General features: G+C 42.6%; 1 protein-coding gene across 7 annotated transcripts in view; it reads left to right on the forward strand.

Moving 5' to 3' along the window:
* PLCL2 (phospholipase C like 2) overlaps nucleotides 1-19,615 on the forward strand; it is a 185,588-nt gene that overhangs the window by 158,104 nt on the left and 7,869 nt on the right. For 5 of the 7 annotated variants that reach the window (XR_010410711.1, XM_064588354.1, XM_064588344.1 and 2 more), the window contains one exon: nucleotides 9,812-9,921. The exons of 1 other annotated variant lie outside the window; for it this stretch is intronic. Coding sequence is in view for 3 of the 6 variants with exons in the window: in XM_064588344.1 (XP_064444414.1) it covers nucleotides 9,812-9,921 (110 nt within the window). In the remaining 3 variants the exon portion in view is untranslated. Of the gene's footprint in view, nucleotides 1-94; nucleotides 6,484-9,811; nucleotides 9,922-19,615 lie in introns of those variants that run through there. One more of the 7 variants, XM_064588362.1, reaches the window with a different exon arrangement.

Raw genomic sequence — 19,615 nt, forward strand, 5'->3', positions numbered from 1 at the left:
CAAGCAAAAGCCTCTTTTTCATATCTTAGTTATTTATTGTATGTATCATGTATTTTTATTTTTTTATTAACATATAATGTATTATTTGTTTCAGGGGTACAGGTCTGTGATTCATCAGTCTTACACAATTCATGGCGCTCACTATAGCACATACCCTCCCCAGTGTCCATCACCCAGCCACCCCATCCCTCCCACCTGCCTCCACTCCAGCAACCCTCAGTTTGTTTCCTGAGATTAAAAGTCTCTTATGGTTTGTCTCCCTCTCTGGTTTCATCTTGTTTCATTTTTCCCTCCCTTCCTCTATGATCCTCTGTCTTGTTTCTCAAATTCCTCATATCAGTGAGATCATATGATACTTGTCTTTCTCTGATTGATTTATTTCGCTCAGCATAATACCCTCCAGTTCCATCCATGTCGTTGCAAATGGCAAGATCTCATTCCTTTTGATGGCTGCATAATATTCCATTGTGTGTGTGTGTGTGTGTGTGTGTATATATATATATATATATATATATATATATATATATATATACCACATCTTCTTTATCCATTCATCTGTCGATGGACATCTTGGCTCTTTCCACAGTTTGGCTATTGTGGACATTGCTGCTATAAACATCAGGGTGCATGTACCCCTTCAGATCCCTACATTTGTATCTTTGGGGTAAATACCCAATAGTGCAATTGCTGGATCATAGGGTAGCTCTATTTTCAACTTTCTGAAGAACCTCTATACTGTTTTCCAGAGTGACTGCACCAGCTTGCATTCCCACCAACAGTGTAGGAGGGTTCCCCTTTCTCCGCATCCTCGCCAACATCTGTCGTTTCCTAACTTGTTAATTTTAGCCATTCTGACTGGTGTGAGGTGGTATCTCATTGAGGTTTTGACTTGGATTTCCCTGATGCCGAGTGATGTTGAGCACTTTTTCATGTGTCTGTTGACCATTTAGATGTTTTCTTTGCAGAAATGTCTATTCATGTCTTCTGCCCATTTCTTGATCAGATTATTTGTTCTCTGGGTGTGTATCATGTATTTTTAAATTGTTATTTTATTTTTATGGCTGTTTGGTTTTCATTTAAGTTTATTTGTGATAGGAAGCAGGAAACTTAATGGAAGCTCCACTACATCCCATTCTTTGCAGTTGTAGTAACATGCTTAGTTACTTTAATTATATCATCCTGGAAAATTGACACTCAGTTATTAATTTTTACAAAACATGATACTTAATCTGTCATCTTTACATTTTATTTTTGGTCATTAAGCTTTAAGCCCCTCCAAAAAGAAACTCTTTAAAATATTTAGGCTATAAAGTATTTTGAAATAATAATTTGAAAGTTATGTGAAACCAGTATCTACCAGTATAAAAAATCTTAGCTGCTTAGATTTTCAAGAGATGACATGGAAAGAAACAACCAATTTCCAAAATGTAGTTCTTAACATAAAAAAACAAATCATATACTTTTGGGTGGCCAGGCCAATTTTTAAAATTTAATATTACAGCTATAAATGGAAAGACTAAATGACTTATGCAGTCCCCACCGTGGACGCATGGCCCCGTTCTTTGTTCACATGGCCTGTCTTCCATTCCCTTAGACCAGGATGGGACTAAACTCTCATAGAAATCACCTGAGTATGGGTTTTCCATTTGTCCTTTCTCTGCTGCTGCACCACCAGCTAGTCATCTCCTTAATTCTCAAGTTCAGTACCACCAAGGAATTCGAGCAGATTTTCTTCTTGGTTAACATTCCTGAAGAAAAATAATTCACATCTTTTCCCTGGAAACAGAAACTAGGGGTCACAGTGTCAGGGCAACCTAATTGTAGGTTCTTTGGCACAGAGTAGCCAGGGCTCAAAGACAGTCCTTTTGGCAAAAGAGCGGTCACAGCGGGCCCAGCCAGGTCTGTGCATGAGACACGACCATTCACTGCTTTCTGGCTCATTTACCCCAGGCTTTGGTCCATGTTCCTGTGCACTTCATTGGGTTTGCGTAATATATGCTCACAGCCTTCAACCTTTAATGCCTTTATACACACCATGTATTTTGACTGTTAAATAAAATAGCCCATTGCAATTGTATAGCATGTCACCTTTTTCAAAGGACAGTTTACCTAGTTAGTATTGGTTTTCAAGTGAAGTTTCCTAAAACTTACAAAGATTTCCATTTCTTTGGCCAGAATTACTTGTTACCTCTGGTTTACTTGGGTGGCAACATCCTGGTAGAATCAAGGAATCCTGTTTCCTTCCACTACCTTCATAGTTGCCCCCAAATGTTATAAATGTTAGCCAGGCCACGCTTTCTTTGAGGCTCTTATAATGCCATTTAGTGTAAATCAGACAAGGAAATGGGACATTACTTGTAGGAAAAATACAAGATACTGTGAACAGCTACACATGGCGCTAAAATATACAGATTTATGAGTAAATGTGTTCATTTGGTATGTGAAATGAACACATTTGTGTTGGTAGAGTATTTGGAAGGTACTAGAAACCTACAGGGAAATACAACTTGTTCCTGAAAGAAGAAAAACGATCCCACTTCTTTCTCCTTGTTATTATCGGCCTGGCTTCTATTTTTGAATCCGAAGATTGTTTTCATGGTGGGACTTCTTGTCACTAAGCCGCGGTAGCGATGCATGCAAGAGCCTGCAACCCCCTCACTTCTCTCCAGTGCCTGTCTGGGAGCTCTCTCTAAGTCCACCTGCGATGCTCAGACCACAGAAGCTAAGAGCCATGTTTTGTAAGCACATTAGAACTCTTTTGTCTTAAATCTGCAATTTCAAAACCTCCAAATAATGACTTTGCAGATGGTCACAAAAGAACTTTTCTCAGGATCAACAAAATTCTAATTATTTTCAGAAGCATATATATATATATATATATATTTTTTTTTTACCTATACTTCATCGATGAGAGGTACTTGTGTTTTAGAGCTAAAAAGCCCTGTCTTTCAGCCCCTAATGCCCCAGGTGAATAAAGAATTTGCACAGAAAGCCGTCTTGGTGTGCATCTTCCCACGGTGCTGGCAGGGCTGTGTGTGGGGACAGCCCTCCGTGGTGTCTGCTGAGGGAAGGACAGCTGCAGTGCTCTGTTCTTTTTACTTTCTCAGGAGAAGCTGGTTTGGGTGGTTCTGCATCTTCTTACCCTTTTAAGAATCCTAAAGGCTTCACTTCAGCTAAAAGCCCACTGTGAGAGCTGCTTCTAAACACTGCGCCTATGTGAATGAACAGTCCCTCCCCAGAGCCGAGGGGCTTTCACTCTAAAATACCGGTAATGTAGACGGGCAGATAAAAGGCACACTGCTAATTGGTAAAGGAGGAACCTGCAAATATATCGGGTATTTACTTTGTGTAATCGCCTGTCAGTTTGGTTAACAGTGTAGTTAATAAGAAGGCAGGATGTAGAGCTAAGCTGTGTAGGCTAACACAAGAATAGCTAGCAGAAGTGGCTAGGTCCGGTTTCTAAGCAAAGGCATAGGAGGCACTGGCATCCTGAGGCCCCGCCTGCACGCGCGCCGGGGTGCGGCTGAGCTGCGCACCGGCTGCTGGTGCGCCCTGCGTCCCCAGTCCGTCCGCTACAGGCCTGCTGGGGAGAGGAGTTAAGCAGATAGCCTCTCCTGAATCAGAGTCAGGGTTCTTCCTGCTTCATTTAGAACACGAAGGCTAGCCGGGATCAAGGGCAGGAAATGATCAAGGGCTCCCTGTCCACCTTGATATGTAGCTTTCCTATAGAATTGCTTACAATTGTACAGTAGCTTCAAGGGTAATCAACGCTACCGTAGCGCGTATTTATTACCTGCTCATTTTCTATCCAGTCCCTTAAGTGAAAACACAGAATGGACTTACTCAGGTTTTCAAACATTTAAATTTGTCTGATTTTTTTATTTTTCGATTACTTTGTAAGATGAAACAATCCAGGGCTCCTGGGTGGCTCAGTCGTTAAGCGTCTGCCTTCGGCTCAGGTCATGATCCCAGGGTCCTGGGATCGAGCCCCACATCAAGCTCCCTGTTCCTTGGGAAGCCTGCTTCTCCCTCTCCCACTCCCCCTGCTTGTGTTCCCTCTCTCGCTGTCTCTTTGTGTCAAATACATAAATAAAATCTTAAAAAAAAAAAAAGATTAAAAAAAGAAACAATCCAGTTTTAAATTATCAGTTGTAATTTATTCTGTAAAATTTGGCATTATAATACATAGATCTTATACGCCTCCTAAATCTCCCATGCATAGGGTCTGTTTCCTAGTACAAAAATCCTACTTGGAGAGTGATCCTACAGAGTTTATTTTGGCCTTGACTTAACAAGCAGCAGTTGTTACATATTCTCACATCATCATTTCAATGCTGTTGCTCTATTTGCTGTACTGATGCCTCTAAACTCAGCCATTGTATTCCAGAACAAAACTATAAATATTTCTTTAGGAAAGAGTTGTCAGTTGATAATATAGGCACTAGTTCCCTTACCTCTCTTTGTTCCCCATACTTCTAGAAATCTAGTTTTTTACAGAACGATCAGTAACGGGTTTAAGGAATGGGCTTACAGATTTAAGCAGTGGGTTTTAGTAGAGCTCAACACTGCATATAGTCAAATGACCTACACATGGTGGGTAATCAATAAATGTTATTCTCTGACCGATTGCCCACCCAGGGCTCTTCCCAGTGCCAGTTAACACCCCGTCTCCACCCCCTCAAACTCTAATTGAAGAAAAGGAGTTTTAAAACAAAAACAACTTGGCTTCCTTGTGGGGGTTGGGGTGGGGGTAAGAGAGGTGCTAACTTAGTATCAAAAGTTTGGCTCATTAGATTTTCACCAGCTACTTTAAATCTCACTCTGCTCTTCAGACAGAATGGTATAATTTATGGACGGAGAAGAGGTATCTTAATAAGTGAAAGACTTTTTCATTGGGCTCATGTTTCTTTGCTGAAAATAATTTGGAAAATAGGGAGAAAGTTACTTAACATCTAACCCAGACAAGTTCTTTATACTCAATGTTGATAAAAAGAACCAAAAAGATCTCCTGTGACATGTTAGAGTAGATTTTCTGATAATTTAATATGAAGGGAATAATGCAATTTGCATCTAATATAGATTTCCTTGTTATGTATGGGCTGACCCAATTCAAATGCATAATCTCATTAGCTGTCCCTCTGTATTCCCTTAGAACTGGGTCAGTGCCTGTGCATTAGTCCTTACAGTGCTCTACCTCATGGCATAATTATTGGATATGCATAACCATAGTATGAGCTCATATTAAGGGTTGGGACTCTTGATTAGAAATAAGGCATGGTAGTTGGAAAACCATGGGGCACTGGGCTCAGACAAACCAGTATTCAAATCCTTCTTTCCAATTCCTTGGGAAAGTGCCTTAGCCTCTCTCCAACTTTCCTGTATAATACATGTAAAGCACCTGGCCAGTTGCCTTTTGCTTCCCTCAGTTGTGTGCCCTTAGTCCTTGCCCTGGGCTTTGCACATCACAGGGGAGCAGTGAAAGGTACAGTCGTGTTATATGGGCCAAGGTCAGAATCCTTTGATTTCCTTAAATAAAATCAGCATATGCTTTAAATCAGTGGACTAGCAGGTGTTTTCAAAGATCCATCTATAAGTTATTTATATAAAAAACTTTTTAAAGAAACCATTATGTTATGCAGCAAGCCAAATAATGAAATATATAACAGTGGGACTGATAGTCTTGGTTGCTTTTTAAAGTTTCGGGTTATATATATATTTTTTTCTTTTTGTCGGGTTTTGTATTTTCAACATAATGTTTCCAGTTTTCAACTTCTCACCTTTTTTGCATGCATTTTTTAAAGAATTTCATTAATAATATATTTTGTACTTCCCTATGGACTTTTATTGGGCTACTGGTATTTCAAGAGGGGAGAGAGAAGAGGGAGTCGTGTCATCTCACTTTTTAGTAAACATGTAAAATACGAGCTTTTTAGACACAGCCATGTATTCAGCTACCCTCATTTCTTTAAATGTTTCCATTTCTTCCTTGTCAGTATCATTTTTTTTTTTTAATCATTTTAACTGTGTTTCTTCTTCCTTGAGTCCTCAGTCCTCAGGGCAGCCTATCCTTTTACTGCCTCTGGCCCTGGGTTCGTCTTTTCTGCAGAAAGCTGCTTAAAATTTAGGGTAGCTGTTTGTCTAAGCTCAGCACTCGCTCAGAGACCGCATAGTTGTTTATCTCGTTTACAGAGGACTTCTCCCCCAGCACTTCTCTTGTGTGTCTTCTCTCTCCTGAATTCCAGTCATGAACTCTATCTGCCATACCTCAGTGATGCTTATAAGGCTAGAGTACCACCTGATGAACAGAATAGAATCATTATGAGTATTCATGACCCATCCTGAACTCCAGATCTTGCCAAAGTCCAGTATTAAATCTTAACAGAAAAGCTAGCACATCAAGGTCTCACCGCTCAAGCTTCAGCTGGCCATGTTCTAAGAAGTGGGTCTGAGTCATCACAGCGCTCTCCAGGGGGGTCTCCCAGATGTGGCCAGGGAAAAGGTGTGTGTGTGTGTGTGTGTGTCCATGCATGCATGCAATTAAATGCTTGCAAAAAACCTGTGTTTTAGAACAAGATTGCTACCTACTCATGGTTATTTTTTTTTTGTTTATTTTTAGGGGTATTTTGTCTTTTTGTTTTATTTGTTTGTTGCAGTATGCTAAGCCAAGCACATCTCAGCAGAAGTCAGAACTAGATATAGGGGATGCAGCCTGCTGTCTGAGCCAGGTCGCCAGCATTGTGGTGGAGGGGGTTTAGTTAATCAAGTTGGGATGTTCTCAAATACCATCACTGGTGAAAGAGAAGTTGGAGAAAAGGGGAGTGGTTAGTGTGGTAGTTTTCTAAGCGATGTAATGAATTTTACCATTTTTTCTTGAAACCAGTTATGTTGTTAAGCCTTTAGCAAGACAGGAATTAGAACCATCATTCCTGTTCAGTGAGGGGAGAAAAAAAAGAAGAAAAAAGACTAAATTGGCAGCTTTTACTATATTTATCATATGTGTCAGCTTTTGTTTACTATTTAGAGATACTAAGAAATAAAGTTGCTGTCAATCACAGTATAAAGAGTTGCTTTGAAATGGTATTGCATAGAAAGGGAGTTAGAATGCCCAACTGAACAGTACGTGTGCACTGAGGAACACAGGAAATGTCTATAAAGATTATGACTGCTCCACATTATTTGTAGCAGCAAATGTTTTGAAACAACCCAGTGTCCATCAGCGGGGACTAGTTAAATAAATGCTGGTTCATCTACTCAAGGAGTCCATGTAAGCTGTTAAAAAAAAAAAAAAGTGAGGATGAGCTCTCCACGCTGACATGGAGTGATCTCCATCCACTATGTACCAAGGTACAGAACACTGTACTTCTGAACAGTGTACAGAAAACAAAAATCCAAGTACAGAAATTTCTTGTGCAAGAAAGGGAAGATCATGGATATACGTACACAGTTGCTTATATATTTTTTAAAGATTTTATTTATTTATTTGTCAGAGAGAGAGAGAGAGAGCACAAGCAGGGAGAGCGGCAGGCAGAGGGAGAAGCAGGCTCACCTCTGAGCAAGGAGCCCGATGTGAGACTCTATTCCTGGACCCTGGGATCATGACCTGAGCCGAAGGCGACCCTTACCAACAAAGCCACCCAGGCATTCCCCACGGTTGCTTAGATTTTTCAAGGAGAAACAATACAGGAGAAAGTTAATTAAAAACTACAAAAAATGTATAGGGGGAGGGAGGGATCAGGGTGCAAGATACCAGGAGGAAGCAAGACCTACCTAAGCACACTTTGAGATGAGGTTCGGCTTTGGAAATATGTAAAGCTTTGACATAATCATAAAACAGATTAAATCCAAAAAAGCACAGGTCATGGAAAATCTTAATTCCTAATCATATCAACATTGTCTTCTAAGGTCAGTCACAATAATTCTTTTCTCCACTGACCTTAGAAGACAATATTCTTACTGTACATTCTTAATAAGATGCTCTCTGAGGACCCTCCCCCCAAATGCAGATTTTAAATTTGATTCAGCAGTCTTACTATTAATAGCTAGGTTGATGTGGTTAGGAATTAAGATTTTCCACCTAAGAGATACAAAATAAGCATAAAATTTTAAAAAATATGTAAAAACCTTGTACACTTAAATTTGAATTAGAAGTATTAGCAGGGCACCTGGGGTGGTACAGTGGACTGTTGGTTTTAACTCCGGTCATGATCTCAGGGTCCTGGGATTGAGTCCTGCATTGGGCTCCACACTCAGCAGGGATTCTGCTTAAGAGATTCTCTCTCTCTCCCTTTGTTCCTCCCGCCTGCACTCATGCTCAAGCACGTGCATTCTCCCTCTCTCTCAAATAAATAAATCTTAAAAAAAAAAAAATAGAAGTATTAGCAAGATCTTATTCCCTTTAAAAAAAAAAGTGTCGGGGCACCTGGGTGGCTCAGTTGGTTAAGCGACTGCCTTCGGCTCAGGTCATGATCCTGGAGTCCCGGGATCGAGTCTCACATCAGGCTCCCTGCTCAGCAGGGAGTCTGCTTCTCCCTCTGACCCTCCCCCCTCTCATGCTCTCTCTATCTCATTCTCTCTCTCAAATAAATAAATAAAATCTTAAAAAAAAAAGTGTCTGATATCTGTCCAATGAAAAGGCCTAAAAAACAATGAAAACTCAGTAAAAATGGGCACTGCTAACACCCAGATTGTGGTCTTTAAATATCATTCTCGACAAAAAAACCCACAGGTCCTTAGAGAAATGCCTGGCTCCAGGGCCGAGGTAGAAAATGTACTTGGTAAGTCTAGAACACCTTGTGCCAAAAGGCTGATTAGTCATTTCAAAAGGACATAGGAACCAGTCTGAAGGGTTCCCATTGGCCAGAGGTGGGATCATTGACTGCAGTTTAATATATAAAATTCCATGAGTTGTCACGGTATTAAAACCGCAAAAGAGGGGTGCCTGAGTGGCTCAGTCATTAAGCATCTGCCTTCGGCTCAGGTCATGATCCCAGGTCCTGGGATCGAGCCCCGCATCAGGCTTCCTGCTCCATGGGAAGCCTGCTTCTCTCCCTCTCCCACTCCCCCTGCTTGTGTGCCCTCTCTCGCTGTGTCTCCCTCTGTCAAATAAATAAATAAAATCTTTAAAAAATAAATAAATGATGTAATGTATGGTGATTAACATAACATAATTAAAAATAAATAAATAAAAATAAAACAGCAAATGAACCATCATACTACTCCTGCATTATTGCACTGTTGTTGCATAGGGTGCTTCTTTGAGACTATTTTGAACAACAATAGGGAATATACATTTGATTATGTAAATTATGTTCAAGAGTCATAATGGAAATGCAGAGTTAGAGTTCAGGGTCTCTGTCCCAGTCCGCGCCCCTTCGCCGTAGGCTTGCTGTCTGACCTCAGACTGACTCTCTGTGTGACAGGAAGTATAGCAGCACTGAAATCTGCCTTCTGAGGTTCCAAAGACCTGGGTTCTAATCCCAGCTCTTCCTTTTGCTTCCTCCACAGCCGTCCATCTCTCATGCTTGCCAAGCCTCAGATTCCTCCTCTCTAAAATAAGAATGGGAATGATTATATGTGCCCTGTTCGCCCTTCAAAGACCATGAGGAATGATAGCTGACCTCTAAGATGCCTTCCGCCTTGCTGGGACCATAAATTGTCAGGGTTCCCCCCATCAGTTATTACATTCTTAAAGAGGCACATTTCTGAAATTCCCCTGGAGACTGGAATTCTTTGAGCTATACGTAGAAACAGAAGTGTTGCCCGGTCATTAGCCCAGGTTGGACGTGGAAGTAAACTGCTTTGTTTCTTGCAGCCATGGAATTCCATGAGCACTTACACAGCATCGGCACCAAGGAAGGCTTGAAGGAACGAAAGCTACAAAAAGCAGTGGAGAGCTTTACCTGGAATATCACCATCTTAAAGGTACGTGGCCAAGCTGGTTCTGATGCTGGTGATGCTGCATCAGCCTTTGGCAGCACGTTTCCCCCATGTGGTAGAACAGGTCTTGCCTTGTGCGTTGTCAGACAGGCCAGCGCCGTCCCAGCCGTCCCAGGAGAACTCGGCCCTCAGCAGAGCCCGCAGGCACGGTCGCTGGGCCGCGTGGCTTGGAGAGCACAGGGGACTCCTGTGGTTGGCACATTGTGGATTCTGACAGCAGGGTGAGGACCTTGGCTTCTCTCCTTGAAGCATTGTCAAGTTTATAAATGCCAGTTGCTGTCTGTGAAATAGGCAGTGTGATTATGAGGGATGATTGAGAATTTAGATTCTAATTACTCAAATGTCATTTAACACTTTCAAGTATAATCACAGCCTTAATATTAATATGATCCCAGGACGAAAATAGGAAAGAATTGTGCAGGACATAATTAAAACCCATATGTAAAGGAATTGCCATTGGAAAGAAATTTTCCTTTAAGGAAGAAACTGTTTGTCTTCCTCCCTCTCCCTTCCTTTCTTCCTTCCTTCCTCAGTATGGCTATTTTTTAAATGTTTATTATTTTTTATTATAAAAGTAATACATTCTTGTTGAAACTGTCAAAATAGAAATAAGCAAAGATGAACATGGTCCCACCGTTCAGAGGCAATTACCACTGGCCTTTGGCCATACATTCTCCCTGCCTTTTTCTCTGTGCTATGTATCATGTGACATGATTTTTAAAATAATGCTATGTATGTACCTTGAAACCTTTTTGTCTCAGTGGTCTTTACTTTTCTTCTTTTCCATGTTTGGGAACTTGAATAATCATAACACAGAAACATTATTTCACTCTGGATCTTGGACAGCTAAATCTTAAAATTACTCTCTGGTATTCACCCTCCAAACTTTCTGCTCCCTTGAAGTCAAAACAGTAAAGACGTTATCACAGCTTCCTCTTTTAATTTCCTTGTTCCTCCTCAAATTAAAAGATCCATCCCTGCAGCAGACAACAGTTTTCTGATTTGACTTAATAAAAAGTCAACCTTCCAAAGCGAACCAACCTGCATTTTATCACGTTAAACCTCTACTCGTTTTTATAATTAAAATCATTTTCTTGACTTCTTAAAACACTTCCCTTCCTTCACATGTGCTTTCTTTTGTAATCTTTCAATCTTCTGCTTAGAAGTTAACTTTGATAGTTTGCAATTCAGTAAACAGCAGATAGAAGAATTTACAAGGAAAAGGAATTTGGCTTTATAACTTGCTGACTCATTCCCACCCGGAGGTGGGGGTACACAACAAATTTCCTGCAAATCTCAGGGGAAAAGTAGCACAGTAGTTTAAGCCCTGTGATAGAACAAATGCTCATTTTGCTTTCATTTTATTATAGGCAAAACCATACTTACAGACCAAACTTTCACTTGTCAACTATCCTTGCTACTCCTTTGTGGTCTAGGAAGCAGAAGCCTGGGCATCACCTGGGAGCTTGTTCAAAATGCAGACTCCCAAGCCCCACCCCAGATCTACTGAATCAGAATCTGCATTTTTACAAGCTCCCAGGGGATTCTCATGCACATTAAAGTCTGAGACACACTTGGCTAAGAGCCACCGAAAATGGGAGCCTGGTGCACACATTAATGAAAAACAGCTGACATAAAGTAATATACCGGATTTTAGAAATAAGTAATTGAACCAAATAGCTACCCTGAGAAAACCTATTTTCTTTTGAATTATGTTCAGGAGAGAGAATTAACACCTCAGACTTATGTTCATATGGAAACTGATGTATAGGACAGGGTAAAGGATCTTTTTAGAATTTCCAGCATATTTGCTCTAGATGGTGTTTGAGTATGGTAGAAGCTGAGCAAGGAATGGGAAAGAACTGGAAAGAGCTGTGTGTCACTTTCATATAATGGAAGGGTTTTTTCCACTCCTGGGTGTTTCACCAGTTTTGACTTTGTTTAGGAGAATCAATGACCCCTTGGATGTGAATTTGGGTCTGAGTTGAGCTACTAGTCTTTTCCTGGCAGGAGGGAATCGGATCATTTGGATTCCTCTGACTACTTGTTCTTTGTGGTTAGTTTGGAGAGGGCGTGGTGGGCAATAGGCAGCCATGCCCTCATGGTAGACACAGAGGCTAGGGGAAGGTTTCAGATGACACTGGGTATGGAGAGAAAAGGGGAAGGAGGACAGGGAGACATGTCCAGGGAGCCCTGGAAATGTGAGGCCAGACAGGAATTTCCTGCGGTGCTTAGAAATGCAGTTTCCTGAGCCCCACCTCAGAATCTGGGTCAGAATCTCTAGGGGTAGAACGTAGGAATCTGCTTGTTTAACAAGTTCCTTGGGAGATTCTGAGGTACCCTAAAAAGTGGAGTACCTCTGCCCTAGAATGAAATCAAAAGTATCTTCCTCCACTCATTTGAACAGTAAAGGAGGCAGGGTGACCAGTCATCCCGGGACATAGGGCTTCCCATGTGAAAATCAGGACAGTCCTGGGCAAACCAGGAGATGATTGGTCACCTGGCATGGAGGCCTCCTGCCATAAATTCCTTTCATCTATGGACATGCTTCCCAGTTTTTATGAATTTTTGCTTGCTTTGTTTAGTTTTGCAATTTTAAGAATTGCTTTAAAATACAGAAATGAACAAAGAAGAAATGTCAGCTGTGAATACCACATCCAGAGTTATCTACAGTTGATACGTTGGCATATTTACTTCTAGACATTTTTTATTTTGAATAAAAATCATTCGTTTGTTTTTGTAAATGCATCTTCATTATAAGGAGACTTTTTTAATGTAGAAAAGATTTAAAAGTTTTAAAATGACTTCAAATCCTCTGAGAAATAACTCTTATTAAATGTATGTGACCTTATTTTAGGAACCATTTTAGATTTATATGGATGGATGGATGGATGGATAGATGGACGGATGGATGGATGGATGGATGGATGGAGATACATTTTATTGATTCTGAATCATACTTCTTTTTTCTATTTTTCACATCTTTGAAATTGGCCTGTGTCTTATAGTCCATGGCATCTGTGCACTATACCGTAGTTCAGTTGGCAGTGATTTTCTTTCTTGATGGTACCTCTGACAAGAACTGGTGTCTCAGATATTATGAAATAAGGTACGCCAGTAGACAGAATCCTACTAGAATTACTCTTCTTAATTTTTTAAAAAAGTACTAAGTTTTCCTTAATTTAACAGAAGAAAAGTAAACCATAAAGAAGCTAAAAGAATCTCTTTACAGGAAATAAAGATCTCTCACTGTAAAGATTGTTCAGCAATTCATTTAGCTTCTTTCATTTAGCATAATGCTTTGGATATTCATCCAGTTTGAGGTGTGTTTCAGCAATCCATTCCTTTTTATTGATGAACAGTATTCTGTTTGCTGGCTGTGTGACTCTTTGTTCATACACTCCCTAGTTGCTGGGCGTTTGGGTTGTTTTCAGTTTCTAGCTATTGTGAATAAAGCTGTAGCGAGCATTCCCATGCAGGTCTTTGTGTAGACATGTGCTTATTTTCTTGGATAAATACCTATGCGTGCAGTTGCTGGGTCATATGGTTAAATGTATGTCAGACTTTATAAGAAATTGCCAAACCACTTTCCAAACTGGCCCATGTAGTATTCCCCCCAGCAGTGTTAGGAGAGTTCTGATTATTCCACATCCATGACAACACTTGCTATTGTCAGTTTAGCCAGTCTAGGAAAGGTATAGAGGTAGAGCATCTTTTTGTTTGGATTTTTTTTTTTTTTTTAAGCTTTTTAAACGAATTATGATGGGCCTTAGTCTGGTTTTCTTCATGTTTCTTCTGCTTAGGGTTTATTGAGATTCTTCTACATGTGGATTTATAGTTTCCATCAAATTTGGAAAATTTTTAGCCAGTTTTCTTTAAATCTTTTTTCCTGTCTTACTGTTTCTCTCCTTCTTCTGTAACTCCATTTATACATATATACTGCTTGATATCTTCCCAGAAGTGACAGACCCACTACTCATTTCTTTTTAGGTCTGTCTTTCTTTTTTAATAGTTTCTGTTAGTTCTGCATCTTCAAGCAATATTGCTGTATCTCCTGAAGTGTCTACTCTGCCATTAATCCAGCCCAGCTTCCCATTTCTCTTGTCTTCATGTTCACCATAGCCTTTATCTTCTTGGACGTAGATATTTACAGTGATTGTTTAAGAGGCCCATCACTCTGCCCCGCACATCCTAGCCACCTTGCCTCCCTGAACTCCGAACTCTGTCTCCTCAGCTCAGTGGGGCTGCTGGGCTCTGCTTGGGCTCTGCTTGGGCTCTGCCTTCCCACACCACAGCCTGGAACCCCTGCAAATAGGGAGCCAGACCCCTGTTTGCATCTCTTCCCTCAGGGCTCACTGTGTTGTTGCACTGTCTGAACATCATTATTTAATATATCATGTCCAGTCTTCTCCTTGTGTGTCAGCCCTGTTCTTCACTTGTCTTGTGTCACTTTTTCATCCCACCCTCTGTGCCATCATCTGTTCTGCTCCATCAAACAGAAGTAAAAGAGAAGGACACTCAGTTTGTATCTTTCCAATTTGACTGGCTCTTAGAATTCTCAGGATTTTTATGAATTGCCACTGTGAATTCTGTGAGTTTTAGAAGTTTATTAAATTGTGTCATACCCTTTTGTTTGTTTGCTGCTTGTGTTTGTGTGTATGTGTGTGTGTTTGCCAATTTTACTTTTTGCTCATTTCATCGGGAATGTGGGAAGGAAATTCTGTTAATACATCTTCCACCCACCAGCTTAATCAAGATGTTCCTCTCCCTTTATTTTCCATTTGCTAAAATACTGAACTGGTGATTATTTTTATTATTTCTATTTATTACCATTCCCAAAATGGTAGAATCTCATGGTAGAAGAGCCCTGTTTTAATTGGTCCCTTTTGGTGATAAGAAGCCGAACTCCTGCAGGCTAGCTTGCAGAGGAGAGGCGAGCGATGCTGGCTCATGGAAGGGATCATGAGAGGACAGGGAGCCCTGAGACCAGAAGCTGGGTCTGGCCTCACGGGAGTGAAGAGCAGTCAGGAAGCCCAGCAGCACCTGGGGCAGCTCTTGTCTGGGGGCCCGTGGTCATCTCTCTGTCCTTCTCCCTCTGCCAACAGCTCCTCCTGCTCACTCGTGGTTTCTTCTGCTGTGTGACTTGGTCTTGTCTTGCTTTGGCCCTGACTATACCTTAGAAGTTTCTGTTCCAAGTCCTCAATCTACTTGTATTTCCTAGTTCAAGTTCCAAAGAGAGGAAATCTGATCAGCTCGCTTGTTCTTTCATTTCACATCCAGACCAGCGATCCTAAAGTTATAAGCCTCCTCTTGTATTAAGTTCTCCTTGGATCAGGTTCTCTACCTGCTTCAATCCACTGTGCCCAGAAAGGCCCTGTCACAAAATACAAAATACAGCCATCTTGACTGGCTATCTCAGTTCTCTGTTGCTGTGTAACAAACCGTGCCAAAACTAGTGATTCTGTGGGCTAGCTGAGCTCAGCTGGGTGGTTTTTCTGCTCCCTCTGGAGTTGACCAGATCATCTGTGAGGCTTGGTTCAGCCGGGAGGTCAGCTGGGCCTGGAATATCCAAGAAGGCTCCACTCCCATGGCTGGCATCTCACCAGGGATGGCTGGAATGTCCAGGTCTCTCTCTTCTCTCTCTCTCTCTTCTCTCTACGCAGTCCATCATCATTCAGTAGTCTAGCCCCAGCTTCCTTATATGGCTGTGAGATTCCAAGCTGCCTGGCTTGTCAGACCACTTCCTCCATGTTTAACTGACCAAAGCCAATCAAGGCTGCCCTCCGAGTCAAGGGAGGGGAAGTGGACTCCACCTGTTAGTGGGTGGGGTGGCACGCCTGGACGGGGATGGAAGCAGTTATGGGCAGCCGTCCTTGCAGGTAGCGTCCTGCAGTGGCAGAACCTGCAAATGAAGCATTTTGCCTTAGAGGGGTGGAGGCTTGGCCACACAACACCGTGGGGTCATCACATCCACCTTCCTGCTGCTTCCACTAGATTGCCAGCCTCCCACCGTCCTGCAGTTTTCGTTACGTTCCGCCGTACAGTAGATAGAATTGACCTCTCTGTAACTTCACTTCTTCGCACTGGTTACAGTAATACCCTCAAAGCAGCCCAGAATTATTCTATTCCCTCTTTCTCAGCATCCCTTTATACCTTTGAGAACTATCATTATCTTCTCTTCGACCTACCCAGTCCAGGTCAGACATGCTCAGCTAGGCAGATTCCAGGATGTGATGGCATCTGGTCCCCTCCCCGGTGGGTCCCTTGGTCTTCTAATGGCTCTAGTTTGTCAGTGTCCTTCATAAGATGGGGTGGCCAGAATTATCCTCATACTTTGGATACACAGTGCACTAACCACCCCAGTGTAGGACTCGTCAGTATGATTTTGTTCATAGTCTAAAAATTATCTTATTGTTATGCTGGATTTTCTAGCACCTGTGTCATATCCTCAACTCAAATGAAGCTTATTACAATCCAAGATGTTTTCCACACGAATTGCTGCCAGGCCGGCTCTCCCTGCTCTCTGCCGCCCCACCCTCAGGAGCAAGACTAAAAACTAAACCCTGAAAGCAATTAGAGATTTGTTCTCTTTAGGAACATGAGACTTCTGCCAAAAATTAATAATTAAACCAGACGGTCTTTGCACCTGGTAAGACATTCATCTTGATTTTGTTTTTACCTGAGGTGCAGTACTTACCTTGAAGACCTGAAGACTAACCTTTGTTTCTTTTCTGAAAATTATTGTGATGGTCTTTGTGCAACTCTTTTTCTTTATTGATGGTAATATCCTTTAGTTATGTTACATATAGGAGATGTTTTATGTTGCCTGTTTTCCTGAAAATCTATAATTGGCTGAAAGCCATTCCTCTATTTAGCCTGTGAAGACTCTTCAGCACAGCTCAGAAAATCAGACTACAGTAGTGTTTGTCATTAGGCGGGCTGTACTTTCTGGCCCATTTAAAACACAATAAAACCTCAGACATTGGATCCCACTAATGTGGAATTTGTGCTCTTTCAGCTAATGTTTGATTATGCAAAAGTTGTGCTTAAAAGATTAACGGTGCGAAGGAAGTGCTTGTGCATGCTGTTTTTACTAGTGTTTTCAGGAGCTTCCATGCTCATGATCCTGGCCCTGCTCATCCCTCAACATCCCCTCACTCTCTCTACACGTCAGGCACACCACCCTCCCCTCTGGTCCTGGTCCCGCTGCCTGGAACCCTCTCTTGACCTCCTGTCTCTGTGCTTCAGTCCTGGCTCACTTCCACTGTCTGGAGCCTCCAGTAACCCTCACCCCAGCTCTGCCACCGGAGCCACCGGCCACCGGCTCTGTGTCAAGCGAGGTCCTCTCCCAGGGCAGGGGGCTGGCGCTCACCACCAGTGTGAAATTTAGCCCTCCCCGTGGCCATTCCCATTATCAGAGGGAGATGTCACCCCAGTTGGAGCTCAGAAAGCTTTCTAGTATAGAAATCATGCTACTAAGCCATGGCTAAGCCCCAAAGGCATCATTTATTGGAGTCATGGAGTCATGTGTGGAAGGCAGCATCCTCCACAGCCCCTTGGCCTGCTGAAATCCTTTCTTGCCCGTCTGTCGGAGCCCAACTCAGACACCACACCTCCTCCACGGTGCTGCCTGGGAGCTCCTGGGAGCCCCCCACCCTCCATCTTTGTTGAGTGAAACGTAAACTTGTTTCTGAGGTGAGAGACATCCATTCTGAATTTAAATTGCATCTTATATTTAGAAATTTAAATTAAACTTTGTATAAACCTTTGAGCACCACCATTGTGAAATTGAGGAACAGCTATCAAGGTGATGAAATAGCCAAAATATTGGCAGGGGCGAGGGGATCGAGGTGTAAGGGGGGGTCTCGGGGCCCACCCACCTGCCTGCGTGATCCAGACACTGCATCAAAAAACTGGCACGTCTCTTTGGATTAAGGGAGAAACCAAGGGTTAGGAGCCATGTTTCCAGAGCTATTCTCACACTCTCAGAGCCCCTCATCCACCTGGCCAGCACCCGGAAGCCCTTTGGGGGGTCCGCAGCAGAGTCTTCCTCTGCAGAGAGATAAGGTTATAGACAGTTCACATTCCCCTCCCTTCCAACATGCGAATGAATGTCATGGAAGCTAGAAGGACAGAAAAAATCATGAAACACTTAAAATGAATTCAATGTCCTATAGAGAAGCACGTGCCACTCTGCTCTGTTGCTCTAACTTTAGGGGACTGATGATCAGGGGATCTTTTTTCAAGTGTAAGGCTTCCTGAGACTTCAGTGGGTAGAAGGCCTTCTGTAACTCGGATCAACGTGCCGCAGCCTTCGCCGGCCGCACAGGCCTCTCGGGGAGCTGTCAGAGTAGAGTGAGGCAGCTTAGAACCAGGAGCCAAGATCCCCCCAGCCCCACCATTGTGGTGTTCACTCCCTCCTCATTCAACAACTATGGAGGGAAACCTGTATTTCTGTGCTCGTGTTTAAGCCCAGGAAGAGTGGATTGTCTGCACCGTTGGTGATATACGGAGGACATTAGAGAGGGTGGTAGACGTCCCACTTGGCTTGCTTGAAAGCATCACATGTCACATGTGGGGCTCAGCTCTATCGTTTGGGCCCAGTGGTTGAGTTAATCCAAAAAGAAAACAGAACACACAGAGAAGAAGTTGTGTGTGTTTAAGTGTAATTTGCTGTGTAGACTCTGCCTTGTGCAAAGCCCTTAATCTCTCTAAACTCTGTTTGCTCATCTGTAAAAGTGGGGATGGGAAGAGTACCTCTGGCAGAATTGAGAGACTCTCATGAGATAATCTTTGGGAAGGGCTTAATACAGTGCCTGGCACATAGCAGTCATGTTTCCTGGTCATGAGATTGTGTTAGGGTTTTGCAGTTTCGATTCCCTGGTTTGGGTTGCAGAAGATGCTCCGGTGAGAGGCGGCCGCAGCACTCTAGAGCCCCATGCAGTCGTCAGAGAGTGATGATGAGGGAGGGGACGGGAGGCCTCTTGAAGACTTGCAGGGTGACAGGAAAAATAAGGGCACGTGCATTGCAAATTGCTGAGGAAGGGCCCAGCTTGCGGGTTAGTGCTAGGCTCATGCGGGGTGGCAGTCTATCTTCCTGCTGGGCCTTGGTGCTCTCTAGGTGTCTGCCCCCCGTCTCTTTGTCCCAGAGTTGGCTTCGTCTCGTGAGGGAGCAGAAGGTGTCAGTGAGGGTACCTAGAAGCTGCTGTGTTCCTCTCTGTGTTCCTGAGTGGATAAGGAAGCAGGAAGGAGGCAGCCTAGTCCATTACCATCCAAGGGAACCTTCTCGGGTTGGGCAGTTTAGCCCCAGAACACCCAAAAGTCAGTGTGGGCCACGGACATGCTGAGGTCAAACCAGATACTGATAACTTACGTTCTTATTTGCATTAAATTAAAAAGTATTTGACTACTTTTATGCCTCCTTCAGACTCCCAAAATGGTACGAGTGTCCTCTTTTTTCTCTTCCTTCCCACTGCTTGTAATTTGGAAGAAACATGTCTGCTAACTCCCAGGAGTGGCCATCTTTGCCCACTCCAGCTCTCAGCCACGTGGCCATTGCATGGTTTGGTGGCAGAGGTCGGGGGTAGTCTTTGTGGCCATTCTGGTTCACTCACCTCAGTAGGAAGGCAACTTTGGTCTTCTCTAATAGATAGTTGGATAGAAAAAGCTTTGAAAAAAA

The sequence above is a fragment of the Mirounga angustirostris genome, unplaced genomic scaffold (genome assembly GCF_029215605.1).
Source record: "Mirounga angustirostris isolate CCGP_5_RB_7025 unplaced genomic scaffold, mMirAng1.0.hap1 SCAF_1, whole genome shotgun sequence".
In the NCBI taxonomy this organism is placed as follows: Eukaryota; Metazoa; Chordata; class Mammalia; order Carnivora; family Phocidae; genus Mirounga; species Mirounga angustirostris.